The 25,000-nt window shown below is 50.0% G+C and overlaps 11 protein-coding genes across 11 annotated transcripts in view; 6 read left to right on the forward strand and 5 right to left on the reverse strand.

Moving 5' to 3' along the window:
• The window catches only part of CNC03600 (conserved hypothetical protein), a 1,721-nt gene extending 620 nt beyond the window's left edge, over positions 1-1,101 (forward strand). Inside the window, exons 4-7 of the mRNA XM_024656777.1 lie at positions 57-284; positions 340-541; positions 592-885; positions 954-1,101. Of these exons, the coding sequence (XP_024512405.1) occupies positions 57-284; positions 340-541; positions 592-885; positions 954-982 (753 nt within the window). The 3' untranslated portion in view covers positions 983-1,101. The remainder of the gene's footprint in view (positions 1-56; positions 285-339; positions 542-591; positions 886-953) is intronic.
• CNC03605 (hypothetical protein) lies at positions 1,016-2,483 on the reverse strand. Its single transcript, XM_024658434.1, has 4 exons — positions 2,194-2,483; positions 2,059-2,128; positions 1,279-2,004; positions 1,016-1,227 (listed from the first exon to the last, which is right to left on the reverse strand). The coding sequence occupies exons 1-3, from the start codon at positions 2,223-2,225 to the stop codon at positions 1,318-1,320; spliced, it is 789 nt and encodes a 262-aa protein (XP_024514292.1). The 5' UTR covers positions 2,226-2,483; the 3' UTR covers positions 1,016-1,227; positions 1,279-1,317.
• Positions 2,484-2,747: 264 nt separating this feature from the next.
• Positions 2,748-4,814, forward strand: CNC03610 (t-complex protein 1, theta subunit (tcp-1-theta), putative). Its single transcript, XM_569582.2, has 6 exons — positions 2,748-2,843; positions 2,924-3,014; positions 3,122-3,403; positions 3,459-3,719; positions 3,773-3,921; positions 3,977-4,814. The coding sequence occupies exons 1-6, from the start codon at positions 2,787-2,789 to the stop codon at positions 4,778-4,780; spliced, it is 1,644 nt and encodes a 547-aa protein (XP_569582.1). The 5' UTR covers positions 2,748-2,786; the 3' UTR covers positions 4,781-4,814.
• A 13-nt stretch (positions 4,815-4,827) lies between these two features.
• Positions 4,828-5,489, reverse strand: CNC03620 (hypothetical protein). The gene is made up of 4 exons (XM_024656778.1): positions 5,377-5,489; positions 5,261-5,313; positions 5,178-5,192; positions 4,828-5,115 (listed from the first exon to the last, which is right to left on the reverse strand). Exons 1-4 carry the CDS (start codon positions 5,467-5,469, stop codon positions 4,968-4,970), a joined length of 309 nt encoding a protein of 102 aa, XP_024512407.1. The 5' UTR covers positions 5,470-5,489; the 3' UTR covers positions 4,828-4,967.
• A 120-nt stretch (positions 5,490-5,609) lies between these two features.
• On the reverse strand, positions 5,610-7,569 carry CNC03630 (conserved hypothetical protein). Its single transcript, XM_569587.2, has 8 exons — positions 7,414-7,569; positions 7,259-7,362; positions 7,057-7,174; positions 6,843-6,994; positions 6,651-6,779; positions 6,433-6,603; positions 6,149-6,373; positions 5,610-6,073 (listed from the first exon to the last, which is right to left on the reverse strand). Exons 2-8 carry the CDS (start codon positions 7,349-7,351, stop codon positions 5,837-5,839), a joined length of 1,125 nt encoding a protein of 374 aa, XP_569587.1. The 5' UTR covers positions 7,352-7,362; positions 7,414-7,569; the 3' UTR covers positions 5,610-5,836.
• A 4,053-nt stretch (positions 7,570-11,622) lies between these two features.
• On the forward strand, positions 11,623-13,000 carry CNC03640 (expressed protein). Its single transcript, XM_024656779.1, has 4 exons — positions 11,623-12,335; positions 12,393-12,703; positions 12,760-12,883; positions 12,936-13,000. The coding sequence occupies exons 1-2, from the start codon at positions 11,659-11,661 to the stop codon at positions 12,664-12,666; spliced, it is 951 nt and encodes a 316-aa protein (XP_024512410.1). The 5' UTR covers positions 11,623-11,658; the 3' UTR covers positions 12,667-12,703; positions 12,760-12,883; positions 12,936-13,000.
• Positions 13,001-13,421: 421 nt separating this feature from the next.
• On the forward strand, positions 13,422-15,199 carry CNC03650 (hypothetical protein). Its single transcript, XM_024656780.1, has 6 exons — positions 13,422-13,663; positions 13,725-13,942; positions 14,010-14,216; positions 14,277-14,470; positions 14,547-14,626; positions 14,704-15,199. Exons 1-6 carry the CDS (start codon positions 13,474-13,476, stop codon positions 14,871-14,873), a joined length of 1,059 nt encoding a protein of 352 aa, XP_024512563.1. The 5' UTR covers positions 13,422-13,473; the 3' UTR covers positions 14,874-15,199.
• Positions 14,868-17,387, reverse strand: CNC03660 (mitochondrial intermediate peptidase, mitochondrial precursor, putative). Its single transcript, XM_569591.2, has 3 exons — positions 16,988-17,387; positions 15,732-16,932; positions 14,868-15,665 (listed from the first exon to the last, which is right to left on the reverse strand). The coding sequence occupies exons 1-3, from the start codon at positions 17,105-17,107 to the stop codon at positions 14,992-14,994; spliced, it is 1,995 nt and encodes a 664-aa protein (XP_569591.2). The 5' UTR covers positions 17,108-17,387; the 3' UTR covers positions 14,868-14,991.
• A 126-nt stretch (positions 17,388-17,513) lies between these two features.
• CNC03670 (hypothetical protein) lies at positions 17,514-20,745 on the forward strand. Its single transcript, XM_024656781.1, has 8 exons — positions 17,514-19,211; positions 19,267-19,539; positions 19,605-19,680; positions 19,738-19,802; positions 19,870-19,887; positions 19,939-20,127; positions 20,203-20,440; positions 20,509-20,745. The coding sequence occupies exons 1-8, from the start codon at positions 17,808-17,810 to the stop codon at positions 20,688-20,690; spliced, it is 2,445 nt and encodes an 814-aa protein (XP_024512412.1). The 5' UTR covers positions 17,514-17,807; the 3' UTR covers positions 20,691-20,745.
• A 137-nt stretch (positions 20,746-20,882) lies between these two features.
• CNC03680 (hypothetical protein) lies at positions 20,883-24,389 on the forward strand. The gene is made up of 8 exons (XM_024656782.1): positions 20,883-22,808; positions 22,871-23,137; positions 23,192-23,267; positions 23,318-23,382; positions 23,437-23,454; positions 23,517-23,705; positions 23,794-24,031; positions 24,090-24,389. Exons 1-8 carry the CDS (start codon positions 20,931-20,933, stop codon positions 24,275-24,277), a joined length of 2,919 nt encoding a protein of 972 aa, XP_024512414.1. The 5' UTR covers positions 20,883-20,930; the 3' UTR covers positions 24,278-24,389.
• CNC03690 (chaperone protein DNAJ, putative) overlaps positions 24,312-25,000 on the reverse strand; it is a 1,729-nt gene continuing 1,040 nt past the window's right edge. The window contains exons 5-7 of the mRNA XM_024656783.1: positions 24,921-25,000; positions 24,773-24,865; positions 24,312-24,710 (exon numbers count right to left, since the gene is read on the reverse strand). The exon at positions 24,921-25,000 is cut by the window's right edge and continues 212 nt beyond it. Coding sequence (XP_024512415.1) covers positions 24,415-24,710; positions 24,773-24,865; positions 24,921-25,000 — 469 coding nt within the window. The 3' untranslated portion in view covers positions 24,312-24,414. The remainder of the gene's footprint in view (positions 24,711-24,772; positions 24,866-24,920) is intronic.

The raw sequence follows: 25,000 nt of genomic DNA on the forward strand, positions 1-25,000 counted from the left end.
CACAAGTTGTAAGAATGCCAGCGAAGAACTGTACGCTTATAATTCATTTTACTCAGATTTTCGACATCCTTTCTCCTGCGGATGGAGAGAAAAAGATCAAGGAGCTCCCAAACTCTGAACGTTATGTCTACCAGCAGACTGACATTGCCGACAGGGCGAAGATGGAGCAAGCAATTCAAGCGGCATTGAAGAAGGTGCCTAAGGGATCTTTGGCAGGTGGCGTGCATTGCGCGGCCATTAACCCTGGCATGCCTTGGGGGCCCAAGATGGCTGATAAGCTGGATGTAAGATTACTGCATTGCCTGCGTGTTGATTCGCAACTGACATCGGAAAAAAAAGGACTTTGAGAAGGTCATGAAAGTCAATGCGTACGGTACCTTCTGTGTTGACGCCGTTGTTGCCGACGCCATCAACTCTCAATACCCACCTCTTGACCCCTTCCATGAACGAGTCGAAGAAGAGCGAGGCTGTATTGTCAACATCTCCTCAATCGTAGCTTTCGATCCTCCCGCTCGATGCCTTACTTATGGCCCTTCCAAAAGTAGGTTTAATTAATCAACCCTAGTAACATCCTTGTTGACATATCACTAGCTACCGTCCTGGGCATTACCAGCGCGGCTGCCGACTTCCTGGCTCCTACAGGTATCCGAGTTAACTCTATCGCCCCTGCCCTTGTCTATTCGGCTCTTATGAACAGCGGGGGTCGCGGGGATTACTTCAAGGACGAGATGAACGCTCACTCAATGTTCCCTCGTCGCATGACCAACGCATCGGAGATTGGTGCTGCTATCCTCTTCCTGATTGAGACTTCTATGATGAACGCTTTCCATCTCAAGGTTGATGCTGGTTGGAGGAACGTCACTAGCTGGGCTTGCGGCCGTGACCGTGAGTTTGGGCTTTTTTTTCTCTCTGGAATTGAAAGAATGAACAAAATCGCTGACGATAACTGCTAGCCCGAAAGCTTTCGGGACTCATTGAGTAATGAAAACGATCAGATAGAAATACTACTACATATGACATAGATGGAAGCATTTGAAATCAGGGAGAGGCTTTGTACGTTGTGGGTAAAACGAGCAATGATGCATATCTGGAAATGACATGGTCCGGACTTTGGTAACACCATTGGCATGATGGGTAGGATCATAAGGGGCTTTCGGGCGTATAAAGTGTCTCGTGCCCTTGATCGGCAGCACTACCATTTTCCCAACCAAAGCCGTGGAGCAGGTTCTGTATTCCGGTGTAAGCGTTGATAATCACAGTACGGCATACACCACTTACTTCAATATCGGTATCGCACTGCTGTGGAAGTGTCCTAGCTCATTTTCGCACCGGTTTTTCAGCGTCTTTACCCTCAATTTGTCTCAATCTTTCTTCTACTCTTGACATCCTATCCTTCAATTCACTAATCTCGGCATCCTTCTTCCGGAGTAAATTTATGTGACACTCTATCGCTGTAATTAAGCTTCTGAGGATGGATCGAAGCCATTCGGTCTTGTTATCAAGCTTTTGGACATTCGACAAGAGTTGAGGAAGTCGCAGGCCCAAGGCGGGGAGCAAATCAGAGACAGTCGAGAAGTCATTAGGCTGGAAAGGAGTATATTGTTGTCCCTTCAAAGAATTTGGTTGAAGACATTCCAAAACATCTTTAAGGTATCGTAGGAGTCTGTCGCCCTCCCCAACGTCTTTAACACTGGACACAGCCTTCATTACTGGCATTTGTAGAGCAGCGGGAAAAGGAGGCACAAAATGTTTGGTTGATGAAGACGCTGGATAGGCTCTGGCATTGTCGGTGGCGATACCGACAGAGGGTAGAGGGGTATTCTGGTTACGAGCAGAAAGGGATGGGTAGTTGCTGACGGACTGATGGGGCGGCATCTTCTTTTCGGCCTCTTTGATAGAATCGTAATATGTCAGTCCATCATGTGACAACCAGCTTCCAAATTGCATGATACGGCCCTCAGGTGGGCAGCCAGGACATCGACAACAGACAGGTGTCCTATGGCTCTGTTACATGTACGTGAGCGACAACGCACAGATAGACATTGGTTTTGGACCTACAATTTCCATATCGGAACGTAAAATACACTCCGCTTCTACTACAGGAATGGGCCTTCTTTGAATTACAAGTCTGTTTTTCCAAAAGGGGTTCATCGGTATTAGCTGGTTCCTCCTACGAAGTACCAGGCCGCTTACCTATTCGGCGCTTGGTGGCGAACTGGAGGCATTCTCAAGAACCGGTTGAGCTGTGGATGATTGATCGATACAAGTTCAGAGATATAGAAAGTCTGGAGGACAGGAGGAGGGGCTGTCAGTGATAATAATTAGCAGCCAGGAGTACGATGGAATTGGTTGAGGTTAGGCGTGATGGCAGGGCGGACAACCGGAAAGGGAGGGTGAGGTTGTGGTATGCGACGATGCGAGTGATAGGACGCTAAGGAGTGAGCTAAAAGATGCACGGTGGCGAGACAGCTAGGGAGTCGGGGTGCTGAGTAAGTGCTCAATTTTTCCATGCATAGCGGTGGGTGGGATATACTGGTGATACACGAGATAAACATGCCATAGCAGGAAACCCTCAGATACCGGCTGCCATATCCAGCCGCAGAGCCAAATCCCCGCGACGGGACTAATTGTGCATGATGGCTCGTGGTGTCGGCGGCAGGAGCCGCCAGCCGCGTTTGTTCGCGCGGTCTGCACGGCGGTGGTGGTCGAGCGACATTTTGGGCAAGAAACACCATAACCTTCCAACGTCTTCCTACCCTTTTATATCTCGTACACTGAAGAACAGGATGTCTCTAAAAGTACCCAAGGCCTCAGGCCCCGACCTTTTTAAGTCTGGCTACAAGGTACGCCTCTGCTCAATTTACTGTGTCAGCCACGCCTGCTTGGATAAATTGCTGACTATGCTTCTCTACCATCTACACAGCACTTGTCTGGACTGGAGGAGGCCGTCTTGAGGAACATAGCGGCTGTTGGAGAGCTCAGCGAGATAGTGAGGACCTCATTCGGACCCAATGGTCAGTGATCTCGTTTGTTGGGCCCGTTGCTGTCGAGGATAGGGCCTCTTGTTGCCATCGTCTCCTCGTCTTCGTCTTAGGAAGCATGCTGACACTTGTGAATCTAGGTCGGAACAAACTTATTATCAACCACCTGGGACGACTTTTTGTCACTTCTGATGCTGCCACCATTATCCGAGAAATTGAGGTTGCCCATCCTGCTGCGAAGCTTCTGGTCATGGCTAGTACTGCTCAGGAGGCCGAGATGGGGGACGCGACCAATCTAGTGCTCATCTTTGCCGGAGAGCTGCTCAAACGATCGGAACATCTTTTGACTATGGGTTTGCACCCGTCAGACGTCATTCAGGGGTACGAGATGGCCTTGGCAAAGGGACGAGAAGAGCTCGAAAGTGAGTAGCGTGCATCCCATACGCTGTTGAATACTGACTTGCTCCTGTCTTCCAGCTCTGGTGGCCGCACAGATCACATCTTCTCCCTTACCTTCTGTCGACAACCTTGCAGCTGCAGTTTCTTCTTCCCTTGCCTCCAAGCAACCTGGATGTGAAGTACTGCTCTCAAAACTTGTCGCCGAGGCTGCCTTGGCAGTCATGCCTAAAAACCCTAAGGATTTCAACGTCGATTCAGTGCGAGTAGTCAAGGTTCTGGGCGGCGGTCTTGAGGCGAGCAGAGTCGTTCGGGGCATGGTGTTCGGTAGAGAACCTGAAGGTCCGTTGTCTCGAGCGCCAGAATTTGAAACTGTTTGCTTACGTTTATCTCAGGTATTGTGAAGAATGCTACCAGGGCTAAGGTAGCAGTATATACTTGTGGTCTGGATATCTCCCAGACTGAGACTAAGGGTACTGTTCTGCTCAAAAAGGCGGAAGATCTGTTGAACTTCTCACGCGGTGAAGAGAAACAACTCGAGGGCGTAAGTTACCCCTCATTATCTCTATCAAAATCAGTGTTTCTTACCGTTTTCATAGTACTTCAAAGAAATTGCCGACTCCGGTGTCAAGCTCATCATTGCTGGTTCCGGTATTGGTGACCTTGCCTTACATTATCTCAATCGAATGGGCATTGCGGTCATCAAGGTTCTTTCCAAATTCGACCTTCGACGATTATGTCGGGTTGTTGGTGCCACTCCTCTTGCCCGGCTCGGTGCTCCCACCCCCGAGGAAGCTGGTATGGTTGATGTATTTGAGACCATCGAGATCGGTGGGGACCGTGTCACTGTCCTTCGACAGGAAGAAGGGGAGAAGACTCGAACTGCCACTATCGTTCTTCGTGGTGCCACTGCCAACTACCTTGATGACCTCGAACGATCTCTTGACGACGGTATTAATACCATCCGCATCCTTTTCCGCGACGGCCGGCTTGTGCCTGGGGCCGGTGCCAGCGAAATTGAACTCGCTCGACGTATTTCCGCCTACGGTGGCAAAACTGCCGGCCTCGCTCAACATTCTATCAAGCGATGGGCCGAAGCTTGTGAAGTTGTTCCTCGTACATTGGCTGAGAACGCGGGCCTCAACTCGGAAGATGTCGTCAGTTCTCTCTACAAAGCGCATGCCGACGGACAGGTCGATGCGGGTGTGGACATTGAGAGCGAGAAGGAGGGTGTCAGATCTACTAAGGACATGGGGGTTTTCGACCCATATGCTGCTAAAGACTGGGCATTGAAGCTGGCGACCGAGGCAGCTATCAGTGTTCTCAGAGTGGACAGTATCATTGTGGCCAAGCAAGCAGGAATAGCTCCCCCTAAGCAGCAGGGACACTGGGATGATGATTAGATGGATATGTACAATGCTACAATGCATAGCTGATGATTTTGGATCTCCTTATATCTTCATTAATCCTTTGATCACTGATCAATTTACTACTGTATGCTGCAAATGGGACCTGGAGGAACTTTGGCAGCGGGAGGCCCTGGCTTGGCCACTTTATCCATGACGATCTTTTCAGTTCCCAGCCGGCTGATCAGCATCGAGGAAGTCGCTGATTGCAACTCACAGGCACCATAACACCACCCGGCAGTTTCGTTCCAAGCGGTAATATCATAGGAAAGTCTGCGACACTGGACATTGGGAGCACTGCACCCCCAGGCAGCGCAGTGCCTGCTGGTAGGCTAGAGATTTTGCTCAGTAAAAAACAGAGAGTACCGACTCTTCTTCACGTAATCTGACCTACAAGACACCCTCAGTGCTGTTGAGCGCGTTCAACATATCAGCGTGTCTCCAAAGAAATGAATGGGTTCAAAAAGATAGGCTGACATTGTGTGGTACGCGTGGTACTTGATTCCGTACCCATCTGGTACGATTGCATTCTGAAAAATCCCAGAGCATTGTGAGTCAATGGTGTGTTAAATGTAAATCTTTCAGAGCCTTACAGGTACTGGGTCTTCAACAGTGACTGCAAAGGGGTGATCAGGTTTACCAGCCCCCACGCCAGGAGGGGCAGCAAGCTTTCGCCTGTCTGACATGACAGCTGCTGATGATGGCCGTCTTTCTCGTTGTTCACAATATGAATCAAACTCAGACTTTACGAAGATTTGAACGCATCAGCCAGTCCATAATCCACTCCTCAAAATCAAGGAAAGAAGTCCTTGGATGAAAGGAAGTCTTTGAGAACAGGCAGAAGATACAAAGGGTCACTTTTGCAAAGGAAAGGCTTTTTAACAGCATAAGTAGAACCAATAAAAAAGACCTGGAAATTATCACTACGTTAAAACTTGCGCATAGAATGTTGCAATTATCTGATGTAATTCTTTCTAGCGATTTATTTGTTCTCCTTTTCCAAAGTCTAAGGTTGATCGCTTTCGCGTGGTGATACGGGGTTAGAAATTGCTCCTACGCGACTACAGCCCTTTCTTTCACCCTCAACCGTTTCTCCCTTAGAATTTCTCCCTGTAAAACCTTAAGCAAGACATAGGTATATTCGAGTCGCGGGGTCTCAATGTTATGTTTCTGAGCGAGACGCAGAACAGAGCCGACGATAACCTCAAGCTCGAAAGGACGGCCCGTTTCGACATCAATGAGTAATGAGTACTTGTGTCCTACACCGCGGGCAACAGCCATTCCAGTAATCTGTGATCGTAGAATTGCAACGTCAGTCAGAGTGTAAAAAGCGATGGGTAAAATGGCACTGCAAAGCGCTCTCACCTTGTCCCAGCAATAATTGACAACATCCTCTAGGCCTGCACTGATCTCCCCCGAGGGATATTGAATCATGCCCTTCCACAGCAATCCAGCTTCGAATCCGACAGCGACAATTTCTCGAAAGTAAGCCTTCACCACAGCGGCTTGCTCCAAGGATAAAGGTGCAAATGCAAGAGCCGTCGCTCGAACAAGGCCCTGCACGGAGGCCCAGGCACAGTTCCACACGTTCTGCAAGCGAAATCAGATGAGGATCAGGCTTTGCACAAGGGGGTCACAGAAGGACAGACCTTTGAGAAGCGAATGGAGTCTATTCTCTCAGTAGGATGTACAATTCCTTCACCAGCTCTGAGCAAATCAACCCAAAGGTTGAGAGCTTCGGCCTCTTTCAAAGAGAACGCCCGGGTTTGATTCCCGGTCTCTGGAGAGGCGGGTGGGTAAATACCAGTGACAAGCATGTCCTGCCAATATGATTAGCGCATTGGCTTAAATTCTGACCGACACATACTTGGCCACTCCATGACACAACTTGACCGTCTGAGGAAGTCATAATACCAATCCAAGCACAGCTGGACAGGATAGGGATTTCTCTACCTTCAAGAGCGGTAAACAAATCCTCTTCTATTCCAAGTCCATTCTGTGGCATCACATCACTTGAGTTAGTCTAATCACCTTCTGCACGCATAGAACTGGTACACACCTGCATCAAGTGATAAGATCCAATTTGATCACTAGCTAATGTATCCTCGAGGAGCTTGACATTGGGTAATACATCGGGCAAACACTTTGTACACACAATGCAGGAGGCGTAAAAAGTACCATCATTGAGCGCTTCTTGCTGAGTTTTGAAGACTTTATTTGTGTTTAGCTATCCATGGCTTCTGGTAGTCTCAAATTTATTGTCCAAAGCCTACCTCTGTAAGGCTTCCAGTTATTGATCTCGCCGAATCTTTCAGTATCGAGCGTCACGCCACTTGTTGTGTAGAGCGTATAGTTAGACCTAGCCACTGCAGTGACCCTGGCTTTTCCTGACTGCATGTAACGCAAACATAGATGATCAGCTATCAACATTTACCAAAAGTATCAATGAAAGTCTTGACATTCAGCAGTACACACCTTCTCAAGAAGATAGGCGTAGATAGAACCTATCGATCCGAGGCCTATGAGAAGGATGTTCACCGGACTCTCTGAAGAAAAACCGCTTGCCATGATTTGATCCACTACTCTAATCAATAATGGCCGTCGTGGTATGTGCTAGGAATAAGACTGACAGACTGTCTTACCGTCAAACGTAATCCCGTCTTGGGTCGGAAATCGGTTGCTAATATAATGGCTAACAGTCGTACATATATGCCTTTTGATGATAAATTATTATAACAGAAAGTACGTTCGACGCTTGCTGACCTTCTTCGTTCTTGTCATTCGTTTTGTCGTCTATTTTATTAGTATTTTATTGGTGGTGTCCGCGGCGGCCGAAGCTCTTCTTTAAAAGATTCCGCCGACTGATTCGGACAACGAAGCACTGTGGGAAAGGGTCGCCTAATTCTTCCGCGGCAGACGGCGTCCTGCCACCTGGCATGACGAAAATTTCAGAGTACGCCTACTACTATGATTCTGGAGCGGCAGGGCGCGGCACGCCGCCTGCCGACGGGCTGCAACTGGGGCGGCGCAGGCCATCTGATTTTTGTTTGGTTCATGCGGGTGACATACCGGACCACGTCTGATTCCTCGTCTGAAACCCACCGTTCATGCCTCAGTACGAACTCAGAGCACCAAACGATTCTCCTCAAATTCTTTTAAGTTCCACACACTTCTATCTCTATTTACCCCTCAAGTCACACCACAACCCTGATAAAATATCTGACCAACAAGCTCGGCTCCCAGCGTCTCTTCTCCGGACTGTATATCCGTGTATGTCGACGAGAGGAAATATCATACTGTACATGACTTTGCTGACTTGGCACGGTGGCGATGGGCTAGTGTATCTACTCATCTTGACTGTCTCGCCCTTGCTCTGAAGCTAAAACCATGGCTCCTTCAAGCTCCTTGAGTTCCTTCCGGTGAGTAGGCGTCCCAATTACCATCACCTCGCGAAGCGATATGCAGCACGAAGAACTGCTCACATCTTTCACATAGTCGGCCTTATAAGCCTTATTCAAGAGATACACCCATTGAGGCTCAGTCTATAAATGAAGGGATGAATATTGTGAGTACATTAGACGAGAGGTTAAGTCGGGATATCTGTCTGATATCGCATCGGTGTAGCCTTTCAAAGCTCTAGTCCGCTGCCGATGTCCCCTCTGTCCTATCGCTGGCAGAGTTATGCAGTACCGGACATGGCTTGACCACCGCGACCTCCTTCCCCTTCAGCCTGTCACAAATCAGGTATAGTTAGGTTACGTTGAGAGTTTCTACGTTGCATGAGGGAAGAAAAGAAGGAATAAAGCATTTACCATATATGTATAAAGAATGTCTATGAAAATCTTCCTTTCTGTGCCTCGGAACATTAACCTTAATCCTCCTCATCCCCCTCAGTTGGATCACCATTTGTTACATTCCAACAACCCTCCCCTTCTGTAGCAGCACCACTGTCCTCGTAGAGGCCGGAAAGTACCTTAGGCTACAATAGTTTCGTTGTCCTCATTCGTTTGTATTCAATTGCTCTAGAAGCTCTGAAGTGGTTCGGTAGACTGGAGAGTTCGAGTAGACTAAGCTGCTTGGGCTATGCATTTTATCTACTCTAAAGGCTACGCCTTTTATATCTTTCTCAGCTCTACGAGCTGACTCAGCTTTCCCACACTTCCCTGTCTCCTCCACTCGTACCTCTCCCTTCCCTAACGCCTTCTTGCGCAGTCCTCCTTCTCTTCCTCTCGTCTCCTTCCTCTCCTCGGTCCTCCGAAACTACTTATCCAACTGCTTATTGTTCTCTTCCTCTCCAACTGCTTATTGTTCTCTTCCTCTCCAACTGCTTATTGTTCTCTTCCTCTCCAACTGCTTATTGTTCTCTTCCTCTCCAACTGCTTATTGTTCTCTTCCTCTCCATCTTCCTTATTGTTCTCCTCGTTCCCTTACACAACACAAGGATGTTTTCGAAACCGGAGGACCTCAGCGACCTAAGGATACCACCCTCGCCCCCAAGAGGCTTTTGATCACCATCTCGGTGTACCTGGATTCGTTGAGGGATTCGGCCTTGATCCTGACACCATTTTTGACCGTCGATGGAGCCAAAGGAAGGCGTAAGAGAGGGAATTTTTGGTAGTAGCTAATCGCTCCCCAAACCATCAGGCTCTGTCGACCAGAATGGAAGGTTGGCAGGATGTGTTGGGGAGCGTACGCTTCGCCTACGCGTCGGGTAGTCCTTTGCCGCCTCGTAATTCCTCCCCCCAGCTCCAATGCACATTCATCAGTGAAAACAACGTCCCGCCAGTCCCTCTTCACGTTGTTCCTGGCCCACTCTTTCCTCTTAGCTATGGTTTTGGGCGAAAGATAAGGCTTACGCCGCATAATTCTGCGGTAAAACCTATGCTCATGAGCGATCTTGACGATAGTCGTCACGCTGACATTGTAACTATCGTGGGCTTCGAGATCTGCAGAGTCGGTGTCAACCCCACGTTCGCCAAAAATCATTGAATAACCGCCAAAGCTATCCATCTCCCCATCTCCATCCATCGTTAGCTGAGGATGGAGCCCACTATCGCGCTTCATCAATATACTCCGTCATGCTTCTGAACCGATTCAGGGAGATAGCTTTGTTCAGCCTACGATGATACGGTGAACAATCGTACCCAAGACGGCTCTAGTCCCAGTATCGCGCTCAGAAGCCATGGCATCATCAATATACTCCGTCATGCTTCTGAACCGATTCAGGGAGATAGCTTTGTTCAGCCTATGATGATACGGTGAACAATCATACCCAAGACGGCTCTAGTCCCAGTATCGCGCTCAGAAGCCGTGACATCGTCGATATACTCTGTTATGTTTCTGAACCGGGTCAGGGAGATTGATTTGTTCAGCGTATGATGGTATGGCGAACAATCGTACCCAATGCGGTTCTTCCACAAGGTCTTGAGCCCATCATCCTCACTGAGGCAAGGCAGAAACGCAAGATTTCGAGGAGAGCAGGGTGCGTGGTTTGGAGAAGATCGAGAAGAGCGGGTGGACGTGAGGTTGATGAGAAGGGGTCGGAGGGGACATCGGTGTAGTCGGGGACAGAAAATGAATGGACCTTGCTTATCACATCCCAGTTCACCATGCTCTTGGTACATTGCAACTTGGGCTGGAACAAATCGGTGCTGTCATCCGTATCAATGTACCTGTCGGCAAGGCGGAAACCTGACGAACCGATCCCGTGAAAGTTGAATGGGAGGTGGAGGATGTCAGCGGTTGTGTGGCTCGTCTTCCGGAGAGAGGATTGCCAGCATTCGTACGCGGTCCAAACAGCAAGGCGCACCTGCAGCATTGTCTGTCAGCATAAGCTACTGCTGATTGTAGGACTGACTCACCTCTTCGGACCAGCACCATGGCTCATAGACCATCCAACCCGGCTTATCCCCTTTGGTACCATTGTAAAGGTCGCACAAGGGGAGGAACTCGTCGTATTCCAGGTCATCATCCTCAAGATCAGCAATTCCATCACCGTCGGCCGCGACATTCTCGGTACTCAAGAAGTTTTGCTCTTTGGACCGGCAATGAAATGGACGGCACGTAAGATTCCGTCACCGGCGAACAGAGCATTCCTCAAGAAGGACGCCTCGCGGCATTTGCTGAGAGGGAGTGATTCCCAGTTTTCCTTGATCGACTGACGGAACTACAGGGTGGCATTAGTGACTGACCCGCGCCTGAGAAACTGACCAAATACTCACAGTACGCGTCCTTCCCAGGATCCTCTTCTCATCCGTCTCCTTCTTGAATTGCTCGCTGCATTTGCGTTTGGCGATGTTCTCCAAGTAGACCACCACTCGATCCAATCAGCTGGTGAGGTGGGTAGAGATGGTGGGGATAGCAACGAAGGAAGCAATTGCGGTCTATAGGGGTTGAACTACATAGCATAGCACGGGTATAGAGGGCGGGGAAGATATCTATACACTAGATCTATGCACTACAGACAGAAAGTGAACCGAAATGCTCTCTGACGCATGCTTGAAACTCCTGCCGGATACCCGAAAATGACCGTCTGATTCCGTCGTATCACGCCAAGCCAGTCGCAGCGCGGCAACTTCCGCTTTGCGACCTCGAAAATCAGACAACTGACGTGTGTATCTCCGATACTACTGACACCGCGCCGCACCTGTGACATAAGTAAGATTTATTTACGAGGAGGACGGCGGCGGCGGGGGGCGGCATTTTTATTTTTTGCGAGGAGGGAGGAGGGGGAAGAACGGCCGGCCGTGCCACCTGATGAAAATTGATTCCGCTCGGCGAGCCCCGTCCATTTTGCTTTATGCGGAAACTGAAGCGCCCACCACAACATCATCTCCATCTTCTCAATCCGCTTAAAGCCATCCATCCATCCGGCCATGTCTTTCTCGCCCCCACAAGAATCCCCGAATCTTCCCTCCCTTGCAGCAGCTTTAGCCGACACTAGCGGAGCTGCCCAGGGCATCCAAATTGCCCCAGAACTCATTGGTGACGGTGGTGCACCTCCTGACCTTCCTCGGCGCGAAGAGCTTCAAGGTCAACAACCATCTGATGGTGTTTCACAGGCATTCGGATCATACCAAAATTCATCCACAAGAGACGATGGATATCGCGGATGGTCAAATGGACCTAATCCTCCTCCAAGGGCGCAGAATCCATGGGAAGAAGGATACCGCGATCATTCCTCCCATCCCGATCCTACAATCAATCAGCAATACTCCTATTCTGAGCAGGCTGGACCATCCATCTCCACGGAAAATATTGAAGAACCTCAGAAACCTCCGCGCAAACGCGCAAGGCAGTCCAAGCCTCGCGGGCACGAAAAAAATGGTGTCAACAGCGATGGTTTGCCGGAGGAGGGCATACTTGATTTTGCTCATCCATCAGGGGACTTCAAACTTGGTCCAGTATTCGTACATCCGCCTAAAGGAGTTGCTCAAGCGTGTGTTCGATGCCACAAAATCAAGAGAAAGTGTGACAATGCGCGACCAAGGTGTGCAGGATGCAGCAGGGCCGATGTAGCGTGCGTTTTTGAGCTGAACCCCGCCACCGCTAGGTAAGTCTGGATCTTGCAGTAGGTTTTGTAACTGTTTAACCTTTTATGTTCATTCAGCTATGTCTCGAGCTTGAAGTCAGACAATGTCACTTTATCTGCTCAGATGGTCTCCGCCGCTGAACGTATCTCTCAACTTGAAGCTGTACTGGTCAACACTGGCCAGGAGATCCCTCCACCTCCACAGACTCTCAAGAACATAGATTTTACCGCCATTGCCGGGGACAAGTTCTCTGCGAAGGATGATGACGTATCGACTGAGGATGCAATCAAGAGACTAGCGGAGAGTGCTTTGACCACAAGCCTCCATAAGAGAAGACGGATGTCGTGGTAATGTTTGAATATGTTTGAATCAGGGAAGTATGCTATCTGTGAGTCTTTTTTTTATAGAAGGCGCTGCATGCCGCTGACAAGTGTTGCACTAAAGCACGTCTCGGGTATCCTGGGTTGACATGATAATTGGGATCAAGCTACATTATTGACCAGCCGTACTGTACTCCAAGTTTGTAGTCTTAGCCTCGTCAATTTATATATCGCCTTTCATCATAAATGTACGGTCATATACCCCATCGTTTGCTTACTCAATTGACACGTTATGATCAGTTTTTTTAGAGTCTGGTGGACGAGATATATTTCTTGAGGTAGATCCTTGACTTTGAACACTTCACCATTAGTGTGTTTTCTGTATATATATATATATTTTATGTCAAGTGGTATTCTATACTGCATGATATCACGCCCCTGCCCTAAAGTCTCAATCCCATTGACCTGCAAGGCTCACTACTATGGTTATTTCTTTGACTCACTGCTGCCGCTTTGCTCAGGTTGTCAACAAAGCATGAATTATAGCCCTTTGTTCTTTTTATCAGGCACGTCTCTATTGACACGTATTACGAGGTTGACGATGTGTAAGCGTGGTGCAGACATATTGTGTGCGTTTTTTTTGTTGTGAAAAAAGAAGGAATGAAGAAAGAATAATTGTAAGAAGACGACGACGAGTAGGAACACAGCGGACCCATCCGCCCGACGACTGCTGCTGAAGAAGTTAATTAGTCGTTGTGATTGTTTCATATTTACCAAAAGTTCCTCTGAAAATTGCCTTGTGTCAAGGTGTACCCAAAACCAACCCTATACTATTGCAATGTACTACGACCTGTATCTCCCGTTCCCGCTCCCACCTTCTCAAGAAGACACCCATTCCAAAAAGGCCAAAAAAGGAAAGGGCAAAGCTCCTTTACCTCCTCTTGTCGTCTCCAACGCAGACTGCTGGGATGGTTTGGAGACCTCTGCCAGAGAGAGCGTCGCCAGACGGATAGCGCTGACGGGGCATTGTGAGTAAACATGCGACTTAAAAACGATTGTCCTTATAGGCTGAAATTGTGCGGGGGCCAGTGGGATACTCGGTCGTGGGGTGCACTATCGCTCCTGGTGAACCATCGAATCAAGTTCTTCCATCGCCCTTCCAAAAAGGGCTGCCTTATCCTGGTCTTGATCCCCGATTCGCATCTCCCAGTGGCGCATCGCCATCCTCTTCTTCTTACGGGAACGCCTCCTTGGTTCAAGTGACACGGTATCATATCAGACTGGATGACGGAAAGGCTCATTGTTTGGTGAGTTTTGTTTCGCTATTTGTGCGACTGTCGATAATCCCCAACTCATATACATATGCGGGCCTAGACTGCCCAAAACACAAGTGCTCTAAGGAATTATGATATTCTGTCTGTCTCTCCGACGACCGATAAATCTTTTCAGCTGGCATGTACCGACCTCTCAAATCCTGGACCTAATCAGATCTCAATAATCACTCTTCCCCTTCACGAGCGGGCCTTTACCTTTAGGTTTAATCGTAAACAGATGCGTCAAGCGCAGCGGAATGGAGTTGTTGCAAGTCCCACCTTGTGTTGTTATCCCTTTTTTGCGTTTTGCTGATAAAATCAATAATAGTTTGAACTTGTTTACTCTGCCGCCCTTTTCCCCCCAGCGTCAACCCCCCTTGATGTAGCCCGTAGATTCCGACAAAACTTTCTTTCAAATGCACGGGAAGTGATCAGAATCACGGGAGGAAAATCAGTCATTTTCTCAAGTGGGCCTGGAGGTAGTGAGAATGGATTGCGGGGATGCTTGGACATTGTCAATCTGTTCGTCTTCCTTTTTTTTTTCTTTCCTTTTTTTTCTTTGGCCTCGGTTGCTGATACAAAGCGGGGGGCGTCATAGTGGCACTCTGATTGGGATGCCGGCAAATCTAGCAAGGGAGACAGTTGATAAAACGCCAAAGATGGTGTTGCTTCGAGCACGTGAGTCTGAATCCGTATCGTTTCCTCTTGTTTTTTTGGGTCCCCCAAGCTCAACTAGTCATGTTTGACAATTGTAGAGGCACGCAAGACTTTTAAAGCCATTATGACCATGCCAGTGCTAGCGCCGCCATTAGCCGATGCAGACACATCGATGGAGGATGCGTCGACAGTCGATGTACTGAATAAACGGGCTGCAGACGACGGCTCAAAAGATGCGGTGGTCAAACGGTCTAGAGTAGGCATGTGATTATATGCATCCATCTATAAGCGATTTCCCAAGTGAGAATTGGACCTGTGCGTATACGTCATCATCATGATCATGATCATCATCATCATCGATCCGTGCAAACGAATCACACAAGATACTACTTGATCATCCATCTACCGACCAGTTCCATGGCCTTTTCATCTCCCTTGGCTACTTGCTCGCCCTCTGCACCTCCAATCACGTCTCCGACCATCTCCCAAGGATCTCTCCCACCGCCCCATTTCAAGACTTTTTCTTTGAACGCTTCACCTCCTTCCCTGGAGAGTATGTCTTCCGCCGCCGCCGGATCATGATTAGCGGCGGCGGGCCCGGTACGCCCCCGCGCAAACAGTGATGACCAGATCTTGCCCGCGATTGCGCGATCAAACAGATAGGAATAATACGTCGCGCCGTAGCCGTACAAGTGTCCGAACTGCGTTTGCCACGCCGTCCCTCGCACGGGTGGGATCACCCCCACTTGGCTTTGCAGCTCGTTCCAGACTCGGGTAGAGTCGAGTTGTTCGCCATGCTTGATCGAGTGGTACTTTTGGTCAAGCAGTGCCATCAGGATTTGGGAATGTGTTTCGAGGGCTTTGAGGGACTGGTCGAGTTGCAGATGCGCTTGGATGAGGGGGATCGGTAAAGGTTCGTTGGTGGTATAGTGGGTGGCGAATGTGCTGAGGACAGCTGGGGAAGAGATAAAGTGCTCCATGAGGATGGAAGGGAGCTCGACAAAGTCGGTGGCGCACCGAGTACCGGACACGTTGTGAAACTCTGTTTGGCCAATCATTGCTATAAAAATGGTAGTGTGTTAGTTTATCGTGCCTCTTTTTGAATCATTGTGTTGGAATATCTTACAGTGGATAGCATGCCCCATCTCGTGGAACAGAGTCTCGAGATCATTCCACCCAAGCAATGCCGGGCCGCTTTCTTCAACCGTTCCAAAGTCTGTAGTCAGCACAACGATGGGAAGTTGGTATTTGCCCTCTTTTCCATGCAACGCTTCACCTTGCACTTCCATTCCTTTACCGAGATGTTGATCCCATCCGGGAGGCAGGCCATCGCCTTCGGAAGGATCATCGTCCACCCTTCTCGAGCAGCGGACGGTATAGTGTGCTGCGCCGGCTGATGGCTTACCGGGTCGTGAAAACAAATCGCAGTAGATCACTCCTATTCTTTTGCCGTGTTCGTCCATCACGTCCAACCGCCTGACCGAGGGGTGCCAGACTTCGCCATGTGCGACAGACACGGGCTTGAAGGAGATACCATAGAGGCGGGAGAGCATGTGTGAAAGGCCAGACATGGCTGTGCCCACGGAGAAGTAGGGTGTGATGGACGGTAGGGATCCGTTGGGTAATAACGATGCAGCATATTGCTCTGCATAATGATCTCTATCCCAAGCGTGCACGGTGGGCAATTGAGAGGAGGTGCGGGAGACTGTGGAAAGGGCCTTGAGGCGTTGGAGGGCGGCAACGTCTGCGGCTGCCGATGGACGGTGGTGTGTCGCCAGCGACGTGAGGAACTGTAAAACGTTTTGGGGTGTCTTGGCCATCTTGTCGGACAGGGCGACATCGGCCCATGTTTCCTTTCCAAGCACGTGAGCGAGCTCTGCCCGTTCTTTCAGCATTGTCTCGAGCACGTAGACCCTGTCCTTGTCTTCTCGCATGGAGCCGATATACACCAGGCGCCGAGCCTCCTCATTGTCTGCATATCTCCCGATCATCTGCGCTTCCCAGGAGCCAGGCGCAAGGAGTGCGGGACCCTTGCGCTTTTTCCGCGGCAAGGACGCCACGAATTTCGAGCTGAGCCCGGCGAGCAGCACTTCTGGCTCTGGTATTTCGATGGGCGTGTCCGCCGAGGGCCCAGCGGCGGCAAAGGACAGAAAGGTACGGCCGAGGGAGAGGATGTTGTCCGAGTGGCGGACGAATTTGGCACGGACGCCGGGGGGCAGCTGTATGCCCGAGCGCTCAAAGTCTGAGAGAAAGGTCTGGGCGACTCTGAGCTCGGCCGGCGAGAGGGGGTTGCCGGGGAACGTGTGGGAGACGGTTGCGACGAGTGCCTGGGGCGCGGATGAGCGGCAGCACGGATGCACGGGGCGCCACGCTGGGACTCACGTCATAGAGGCCCGTGCTGGTATTGAGCTGGTTCATGAAGCTGCACAGCGTCTCGTACGTCTTCTCGGCGGCCGCGACCCAGCGGGGGTCCGGATGGACGTTGCGCACGAGCTCGCACATGTCGATGACGCCGCAGAGGACATCGCTGAGGCGGTCGAGGTTCTTGACGACGCGGCGGAGCTCTGCGGGGTCTGGGTGTGCGGGCGCTGCGGCGATGCGGGCGACGAGGGCGTCGGCGTGGCGGACGGTGCGGCGGGTGAGGGGCGCGAGGGCGTCGGGCGCGGTGAGCGGCGGGAGGGCGCAGAGGGGCGCAGGGGGCGCGGGCGGCGGGGGCGGGAGCGGGCGGTCAAAGTGGGGCGCAAGGGCGCCAGAGGAGAGGGCGCGGCGTGTGATGCGGGGGAGACGGAGCATGGGTGGGGAGTGGGGGAGTGGAAGTGGGGGAGGAAGTCACAATGTGTCGCGTAAATTGCGGCGCCTCCACTCTGCTCGCTGCATACCCATGTCTGCCCCGCTGTTCACCTCCCCCTCGGGCGCCGAGCTCTCGCTGCAGAACGCTGGGGGCCATCTCTCGCGCTGGCACGTGGCGGTCGGGCACACCCCCGCCTTCCGCTTCCACCGCAGCGACGCGCCCCCCGCCACGCTCTGCACCGTCCACCTCCCCGGCCTCGGCCCCGTCACCTCGGACCCCTGCGCCAACAAGGCCCGTGCAAAGCAGTCCGCGTCCTTCCGCGCAGTGCAGCGCCTCCTCGCCAGCCACGAGCTCGACGACCGCTTCCAGCCCACGCCCTCGCAGCCCCGCACGAGGGCGAGAGACGACATCATGGCCACAAAGTCCAGGTGCAACTATCGCTGGGAGAGCAGGAAGCTCTTGATCAAGGACGAGCTGCCGCAGGGACACGGGAGCGGCGACTATGCGTACCGCACCACTCCCCAGTTCTGGAAGGAGTGCCCGCCCTTTGCGCCCGGAGAACGGGTGCATGCCGCAGTGCTCCTGCTCTCACCGACGGCCGAAAAGACGTTTGGCCACCCCGAGTGCAGGCCCATGTGCTTGCTCACCAGCAGGCCCTTGCCGCTGTTCGAAACGCACGATACGGTCGAGGTGAATCTCGGCGTAGGGGAGCAGCCCACCCACCGCGGCTGCGTGAGGATGACCAGCGCCGGATCCCTGGAAGGCGGCCTCGACGACGTCACGCTCGGCCAGACACTGAGGTTCACAGAGCGGCTGATGAGGGCTGAGCTGCAGAGACTCATCAAGGCAGATCTTCATCGAATCAAGTGGCTGCTGCTTCCCCTCACGTACGGGTACTCTTCCGCTCGACAACCAGGCCCGTTGGCGCGTGAGGATATCGCTTGGGAGCAAGTCGAAGCTGTTGCCAATGGGCCCCTGACAGTTCCGTTCACCCTTAAAGACGAGGACGACCTCGCCGCGCAATGTTTCGATGCCATGGCCTCGGCGAATTCTGAACTGACCCGCCGAAGCTACATTACTGCTGTCCGTCAAGACCTCAATCCCGACTCTCCCCATCCGGAGCGACCTGAGAAGACGATCCTGCAAGTGATCCAGGGCGAGAACTGTCTGTTTCCCCAGCTTGTACACCGCAAGCAGCCCATCCTCCAAGTCGAGACGGCGTGTCTCGCCAAAAATGGCTCATATATCACCACCTCTGCCACGCCTGCCGAGCAGCGCTCAACGCAGTTCCTCATTCCAGAGTATGAAAATCGCCACTGTATCCCCGCCAGCATCTTCCGCGCCCTCACCCCCTTTCCCTTTTTCATCCACCAACTCGAATGCATGCTCATCGCGTACGAAATGTCGACCAAACTGTTTGGATCATTGCTCCATCCCGAACTCGCTCTCCAAGCTCTCACAGCCCCTTCCTCGCAAAACGTCACCCCATGGACCTATGAGCGCCTCGAGATCCTTGGCGATACCCTGCTCAAATTCTTCATCACCATCCACGTCTATCTGCACGGTGGAGGCGCAAACTCTCGTGAAGACTCGTTGAAAGTGTGGCAGGATAGACACAAGCTTGTCAGTAACCGTACACTCACCGCCAACGCAATCAAGCTCGGGCTGGTGGAATTCGTGAGAGATAAAAGGCTTAAAGTGAAAGAGTGGGTACCACGAGATTGGGAGCTAGAGCTGTTGCCGGGGCAGATTGCGCCCAAGAAGGCTGTGCAAACAAGTAACGATGGTCCAGAAATGAGGAAACTGGGAGATAAGGCAGGTTTTTTTTTCAATTTTTCTATAGCCAAATCTAACATTTCCATTTCTATAGCTCCTAGCAGATATTGTTGAAGCCATCATTGGAGCCTCGTATGGCAGGGACAAGAACTTTGACAATGTCATCTCCACATTGATACATCTCAATGTCCCCCTCGATCTTTTTAGTACTTGGGAAGAGATCAAACATGTGCTTCCACTGTCGGATGATGAACATGATACCGAAGAACATGGGGCTGCCGATGCCGAAACCGAAACGGACTCTTTCTCAGCATGTGAAATCCTGGGGTACAAATTCAAGCGTAAAAGGAGGTACGAGGATGTCATTGTGAGTTGATTCTGCCATTCTTTTTTACTGAACCAATCCATGTGATCTGACATGTTATCTCACAGAGTATGAGTAATCAGCCTCATGCGAGGAGGATCCGCGAAAACTACAAGATGCTAGGTAATGCAGTCTTGGATCTTCGTGAGTGTTATTCCCCCCCAAAGGTATTCTAAACAAAAAAACTGAAGCTTGGGGCAGACGTCATTGAATTCCTGCTGGCAAAGTACCCTGAAGAAGGACCTGGTTCTTTATCCAACATGAAAGTATGTCCATCCATTGAATCGTTTGTGATGGGCCGGTCACTGTTGCTAATGCATAACAACCATGCAGACGTTTCGTACCACAGAGGTATCTTTATATATATATATTCCAATCAGATCGCTGACGAACATGAAATAGGGACTTCGATGCGCGCTAGCGACTGAGCTAGGCCTACAAGACCTCCTCAAGGATGGTGATGAAAGGGCGGAGAGGGAACTGGGTCGCGCGACATACTTTATGCGCGACGCAAAGGCTCAGGCGGATGCTGGCCTTTCAGACGAAGAACAGGGAGGTATACACTACTGGGATGGTGTCGCTGTCAACCATGTGAGTTTGAATTTTGATCCTAGTTTATGAAAAGATGGAGAGGTGGAAAAAACTAAAACTTGAACGACTGTGCAGTTTACGGGAAGCATTATCGAAGTCATCTACGGTGCTATTTTCCAGGACTCTGGTTTTTCCCTTGAACATACCCAGAGGATATTCGATAACCACATCGTGCCTTTTATCGAGAAATATTGCAAAGGTCCCAGTGCAAGCGATCTTCACCCAAAGGGCTTGTTAACTAGATGGATGCAGGCCAAGGGCTGTGCATATTGGAAACTAGATGCAGTCGGGCCGAAATTATGCGAGGGTGTCGGTGAGTGTGTATTCCTTGTGGTTAAAAATACTACTTGGGTCCATTCTTCAAGCTGAAAAGATAAATAGTTACCTGCCATGATCAAGATGTGGCGCGTTGCAAGGCTTTCACTACGCATGTGGCCGTGAGGAACGTATGTGAAGAAGCTATAAAACGTTTGCGAGATGAAAACCGAATCAAAGATATTTGCGACTGCCCGTCGTTCAAAGAGATCGTCCCCGAGGACAAGACGTTTGGGAAATGGAGATGATAAAAAAGTTTCTAGAAGTGTATATGGAATCCCCTATACTTGCATGAATATTTGTTTATACAGCAATAATTGCATTTCCGTTCTTTTTTTATTTTTTTATTTTTGCACGAACCTGGCCATGTTAAGTTGTGACGCTGGAGTTTTCACGGGTGTAAAAATCATTTGTTGTTGTTCTCAAAAGTTGGCGTTTGGTTATATCCGTTGCTCTTAAAAAGACATAACCCGCCCCTGCAGCCCATCATGACGGAGGAACCATCCTCCATCATTGCCGACAACTCGACAGCCATCAAATCACCCACCACTTTCACATCTCCTAACGGTACAGTCCTTACTTTCCAATCAGCCGGTAGTCACCTCTCTTCATGGCTTCAGACCATAGGCCACACGCCAGACTATTCAATGGAAGATGTTCTTCCTGAAGGCTACATACCTCCTCCTCTTTCAAAAAAAGCGGCTAAAAAGGCAGCTCTAGGCGACGCCAACGTCTATGCGGGGCCACCTCCCGGGTCTATGCGGGTATGTACCGTCAACCTCCCATTTTACGGACCTGTCCGTTCCACGCCATGGGCCAATAAAGCTCTCGCCAAGCAATCAGCATCGTTCGAGGCCGTCAAAGAACTCCACAAGCATGGAGAAGTCGACGATAACTTCCAGGCTACTCCGCTCCGACCGAAGAAGAAGGGGGATACGAAAGGGACCAAGTCTAGGTGTCATGACACATGGGAAATTAAAAAGGCTGTCATCAAGGACCAACTGCCTCGTCCGACAGGTGGCGTAGGTCATGGCCAGTACGATTACCAAACAACGCCAGAGTTCTGGAGTACATGTCCACCCTTCAACCCCCGTTCATTGCACGCCTCTATTTTGCAGCTCTCACCGGCTGGGGAGGGAAAATATGATCATCCCGAGTGCAGGATGATGTGCATGCTAACAAGCAGGCCTCTTCCCGTCTTCAGAAAGTCCAATCAGGTTGAGGTGCGAATGGCTGTGGGCGAACAACCGCCTCTGTGTGCCACAATGAGAGTGATAAACGGTGGCAAGATGGACACCTTTTACTCGGGAAAGCTCGATCAGGCATTGGTGTTCACAGAAAAGTTGATGAGAGCAGAAGTACAAAAGGTTTTCAAAACGGATTTACGAAAGGTCAAGTGGTTGTTACTCCCTCTTCGCAGAGAATACGTCCCCCCAACAAAGGAGCAACTAGTCGCAGGCAAAAGCGCATCTTTAAAGCTCGATGATATATCGTGGAAGGAAGTCGACGCCGTCACTGATGGCGCGTTGACATTGCCCTTCACTTTTGATGATTATGATTCCCTCAAGCGTGAGATTGTTGACAGCTTGGCAACCGCTCCTTCCGAAATGTCGCGTCGCAGTTACATCATCGACGTCCGTCAAGACTTGCATCCTCTCTCACCCCATCCCGACATTCCCGAAAAAACGATTTGCGACGTACTCAAAGAGGGAAATGTCACCTTGCCACAACTTACTGATCCTTCTCAACCTATTCTCGAGGTCGAAACCGTAAACCTCGCCAAGACAGGTTCATACATATCTACGGCAGCTATGGCAGCTGAAGAACGACCCAGACAATACCTCGTCCCAGAATTCGAGCATCGCCATTGTATCCCCGCGAGTGTCTTCCGAACATGTACCGTCATACCTTACTTTATCTTCTACTTGGAATCGATGCTTATCGCAGAAGAGATGTCCGCTAAAGAGTTCAACTCCATCCTTGATCCCGAACTGGCTTTGCAGGCTATTACGGCGGCCGAAGGTCTCAATGTCCCCAGGTGGACGTACGAACGTCTGGAGATCTTGGGTGACACACTTCTCAAATTCATGACCACTCTGCATTTCTATCTCTTAGGTGGCGGAGCAGATTCTGAAGACGACATGAATAAAGTTTGGCAAGATCGTCATATGCTTATCAGCAATCGTACTCTTACAGCCAATGCTGTCAAGCAGGGATTGGTCAAATACGTGAGGAACAAAAAGTTTAAAGTGAAGGAGTGGACCCCGAGAGACTGGGAACTCGACTTGCTGCCAGGGCAATTTGCACCTAAAAAGACAATGCCCACAAGCTTCGACGGCCCTGAAAGTAGAGTATTGGGTGATAAGGTGAGCACCTTGGAACCCCATTGACACCGTGCAGCTAACTGTTGATTGGCGAAAAAAAAAAGGTCATTGCGGACATCATTGAAGCTATAATAGGAGCGTCTTATATGCCCAACAAGGATCTTGACAGTGTGATTGCCATCCTGCACCACCTGATGGTGCCTCTTAATCTTTTCAATACATGGGACGATGTCAAGCATGTCCTACCCCCGCCAAAAGCAGAAGAGCCCAAGAATCCTGATGTACCGGCATATATCAACTTTTTCAAAAAATCATCTTACGAGGTTTTGGGGTACAAATTTAAAGACAACAAGAAATTTGAGGACGCCTTTGTATGTTTGCGACATCATCCGTCATCCACAAACTAATGTGCAATTTCTTGTTAGAGTTTGGCGCCGGCGCAACAAACGAGAAGGATCCGAGAAAGATATAAGATGATGGGGAATGCTCTGCTTGATCTTTGTAAGTACCCTGCAGTGACCACCAGTCATAGTAAGCTTATGTATATACAGACGTTATTGAGCTCCTGATGGACAGCTATCCCGATGAAGGTCCTGCTTCGCTATCCATAATGAAAGTAAGTCCTGTTCGGTCTTTTTGAATGTTGAATCTGATGAATGGCTGTATTAAGCTATCACGCACGACAGAAGTAAGTAGCAGAGACAAGCCCAAATTTGCGTACCTGCATCTGCTAATGAATTATTTCTCAAGGGGTTGCGATGCGCCCTTGCCGTTGAGCTTGGAATGTCAGACCTTATCATTGACGGTGATGACCATTCCCGTTCTGAACTTAAGCGAGCCACCCATTTCATGCAAAAGGCAAAAGCTCAAGCAGATGAAGACCTGAATGAGAATAAGGAAGGCGGAGTGCATTATTGGGAGGAAGTGGTCATTTCTCGCGTACGTTCATCCCTTTCAAGAGTATAAACTCGTCCATTCCGTCTTCCATACCCTATAACAAAAATAAGCAATCTAACAAAATATACAGGTCAACGGCAGTATAGTCGAGATTGTCTTTGGTGCCATCTTTGAGGACTGCAACTTTTCCCTCGAACCTACCCAAAAAATCTTCACTGAACATATCGCACCTTTTTTGGCAAAATACTGCAGAGGCCCGAACGGCTTCGACCCTCACCCCAAAGCAATGTTGACAAGATGGATGCAGAAAAAAGGGTGTCAATCCTGGAATTTAACAGCTGAGGGGCCCAAGTTAAATCAGGGCGTCGGTAAGCTCTTTCGGTCATCTCAATTGGCACAAACAAGATGTCTCATGCTCTGCCATAGTTACTTGTCACGACAAAGAAATAGCTCGTGAGTGTGCCTTCACACAGCATGTTACTATCCGACACGTGTGCCTTGCTGCATTGAAACGACTAAGGGACGAAAATTACATTGAGGAGATTTGTAACTGCCCATCATTCAAAAAAGTGATTCCCGATGATGAAAGGATGTTTGGAAAGAAGCGAACATGAAATTAATAGAATGTGAAGAAGGCCGATTGACGTTGGATGAATCGTATAGATCATTAATTGTTACCGTTTTGTTGCCAATAGACCATGATACAAACACCATGCATGATACACAGAACTATCCTCAAGCGCGTCAAAACCTATTCCAGACGCCAAGGACCTGATCGAGGTGTTGGCGGTGGACTAGGCGGCAAAGGAGTGTCCACCGCCATAAGTAACTGCTCAGCAAAAACATCCTTAACGGACGAGGACGGTGTACATCCGCCCGCTGTCGAAAGCTCTCTAGAAGGATTTTGTGATGATATCGATGAAGGAGCACGTTTTGCTGGAAAGCTCAACGGTATTTTGGATGGAGTGCTGTGACTAGCTCTCAAACGAGCAGCTCGATATGTTTCATGTATGCGAGGATGGGATACAAGTGCCCGATCCACCATCACTAAGATGGATAACAGTGTCAAATCTGAGGTTTTCGATTGATGAAAACCATGGACAACATACCATTTTCCATTGCGTTCTTAATCAAGGCCATCGTAGCATTTTGATCACCTGTGGACAAGAGCGGCATGACTTCGGCATGAAATTCATTCACGGCTAGGATCCGTGAGCATTTGACACGAAGTGCTGAGGGATAAGGGGGAACTCGTACCTTCTTCATTGAGATTTTTCAACAATCCTACAACGACTCTCCAGCCTTCATCTTCCTTCCTTGCTTTGGATGCTTCATCC

The sequence above is a fragment of the Cryptococcus neoformans genome, assembly GCF_000091045.1.
Source record: "Cryptococcus neoformans var. neoformans JEC21 chromosome 3 sequence".
In the NCBI taxonomy this organism is placed as follows: Eukaryota; Fungi; Basidiomycota; class Tremellomycetes; order Tremellales; family Cryptococcaceae; genus Cryptococcus; species Cryptococcus deneoformans.

Coding starts and splice junctions, on each gene's coding strand:
- CNC03620 (XM_024656778.1), bottom strand. CDS start 5,469: ATGTCAGACAGGCGAAAGCTTGCTGCCCCTCCTGGCGTGGGGGCTGGT. Junction 5,314..5,376: donor CTGTTGAAGACCCAGTACCT/GTAAGGCTCTGA, acceptor GGGATTTTTCAG/AATGCAATCGTACCAGATGG.
- CNC03650 (XM_024656780.1), top strand. CDS start 13,474: ATGTACTACGACCTGTATCTCCCGTTCCCGCTCCCACCTTCTCAAGAA. Junction 13,943..14,009: donor ACGGAAAGGCTCATTGTTTG/GTGAGTTTTGTT, acceptor ATGCGGGCCTAG/ACTGCCCAAAACACAAGTGC. Junction 14,471..14,546: donor TGCTTGGACATTGTCAATCT/GTTCGTCTTCCT, acceptor GGGGCGTCATAG/TGGCACTCTGATTGGGATGC.
- CNC03605 (XM_024658434.1), bottom strand. CDS start 2,225: ATGCCTCCAGTTCGCCACCAAGCGCCGAATAG. Junction 2,129..2,193: donor CGCCACCAAGCGCCGAATAG/GTAAGCGGCCTG, acceptor TTGGAAAAACAG/ACTTGTAATTCAAAGAAGGC. Junction 2,005..2,058: donor TACGTTCCGATATGGAAATT/GTAGGTCCAAAA, acceptor TACATGTAACAG/AGCCATAGGACACCTGTCTG.
- CNC03670 (XM_024656781.1), top strand. CDS start 17,808: ATGGCCACAAAGTCCAGGTGCAACTATCGCTGGGAGAGCAGGAAGCTC. Junction 19,540..19,604: donor GGAGGTACGAGGATGTCATT/GTGAGTTGATTC, acceptor GTTATCTCACAG/AGTATGAGTAATCAGCCTCA. Junction 20,128..20,202: donor ATGGTGTCGCTGTCAACCAT/GTGAGTTTGAAT, acceptor ACGACTGTGCAG/TTTACGGGAAGCATTATCGA.
- CNC03610 (XM_569582.2), top strand. CDS start 2,787: ATGTCTCTAAAAGTACCCAAGGCCTCAGGCCCCGACCTTTTTAAGTCT. Junction 2,844..2,923: donor TTTTTAAGTCTGGCTACAAG/GTACGCCTCTGC, acceptor CCATCTACACAG/CACTTGTCTGGACTGGAGGA. Junction 3,720..3,772: donor GTTCGGTAGAGAACCTGAAG/GTCCGTTGTCTC, acceptor CGTTTATCTCAG/GTATTGTGAAGAATGCTACC.
- CNC03680 (XM_024656782.1), top strand. CDS start 20,931: ATGACGGAGGAACCATCCTCCATCATTGCCGACAACTCGACAGCCATC. Junction 23,268..23,317: donor GAATGCTCTGCTTGATCTTT/GTAAGTACCCTG, acceptor ATGTATATACAG/ACGTTATTGAGCTCCTGATG. Junction 23,706..23,793: donor AGGAAGTGGTCATTTCTCGC/GTACGTTCATCC, acceptor CAAAATATACAG/GTCAACGGCAGTATAGTCGA.
- CNC03630 (XM_569587.2), bottom strand. CDS start 7,351: ATGGCAAGCGGTTTTTCTTCAGAGAGTCCGGTGAACATCCTTCTCATA. Junction 7,175..7,258: donor ACGCCTATCTTCTTGAGAAG/GTGTGTACTGCT, acceptor CGTTACATGCAG/TCAGGAAAAGCCAGGGTCAC. Junction 6,995..7,056: donor TAACTGGAAGCCTTACAGAG/GTAGGCTTTGGA, acceptor ACACAAATAAAG/TCTTCAAAACTCAGCAAGAA.
- CNC03660 (XM_569591.2), bottom strand. CDS start 17,107: ATGTGCGAGCTCGTGCGCAACGTCCATCCGGACCCCCGCTGGGTCGCG. Junction 16,933..16,987: donor CCAGCACGGGCCTCTATGAC/GTGAGTCCCAGC, acceptor TCCGCGCCCCAG/GCACTCGTCGCAACCGTCTC. Junction 15,666..15,731: donor GATGGGGCATGCTATCCACT/GTAAGATATTCC, acceptor CCATTTTTATAG/CAATGATTGGCCAAACAGAG.
- CNC03640 (XM_024656779.1), top strand. CDS start 11,659: ATGTCTTTCTCGCCCCCACAAGAATCCCCGAATCTTCCCTCCCTTGCA. Junction 12,336..12,392: donor CTGAACCCCGCCACCGCTAG/GTAAGTCTGGAT, acceptor ATGTTCATTCAG/CTATGTCTCGAGCTTGAAGT.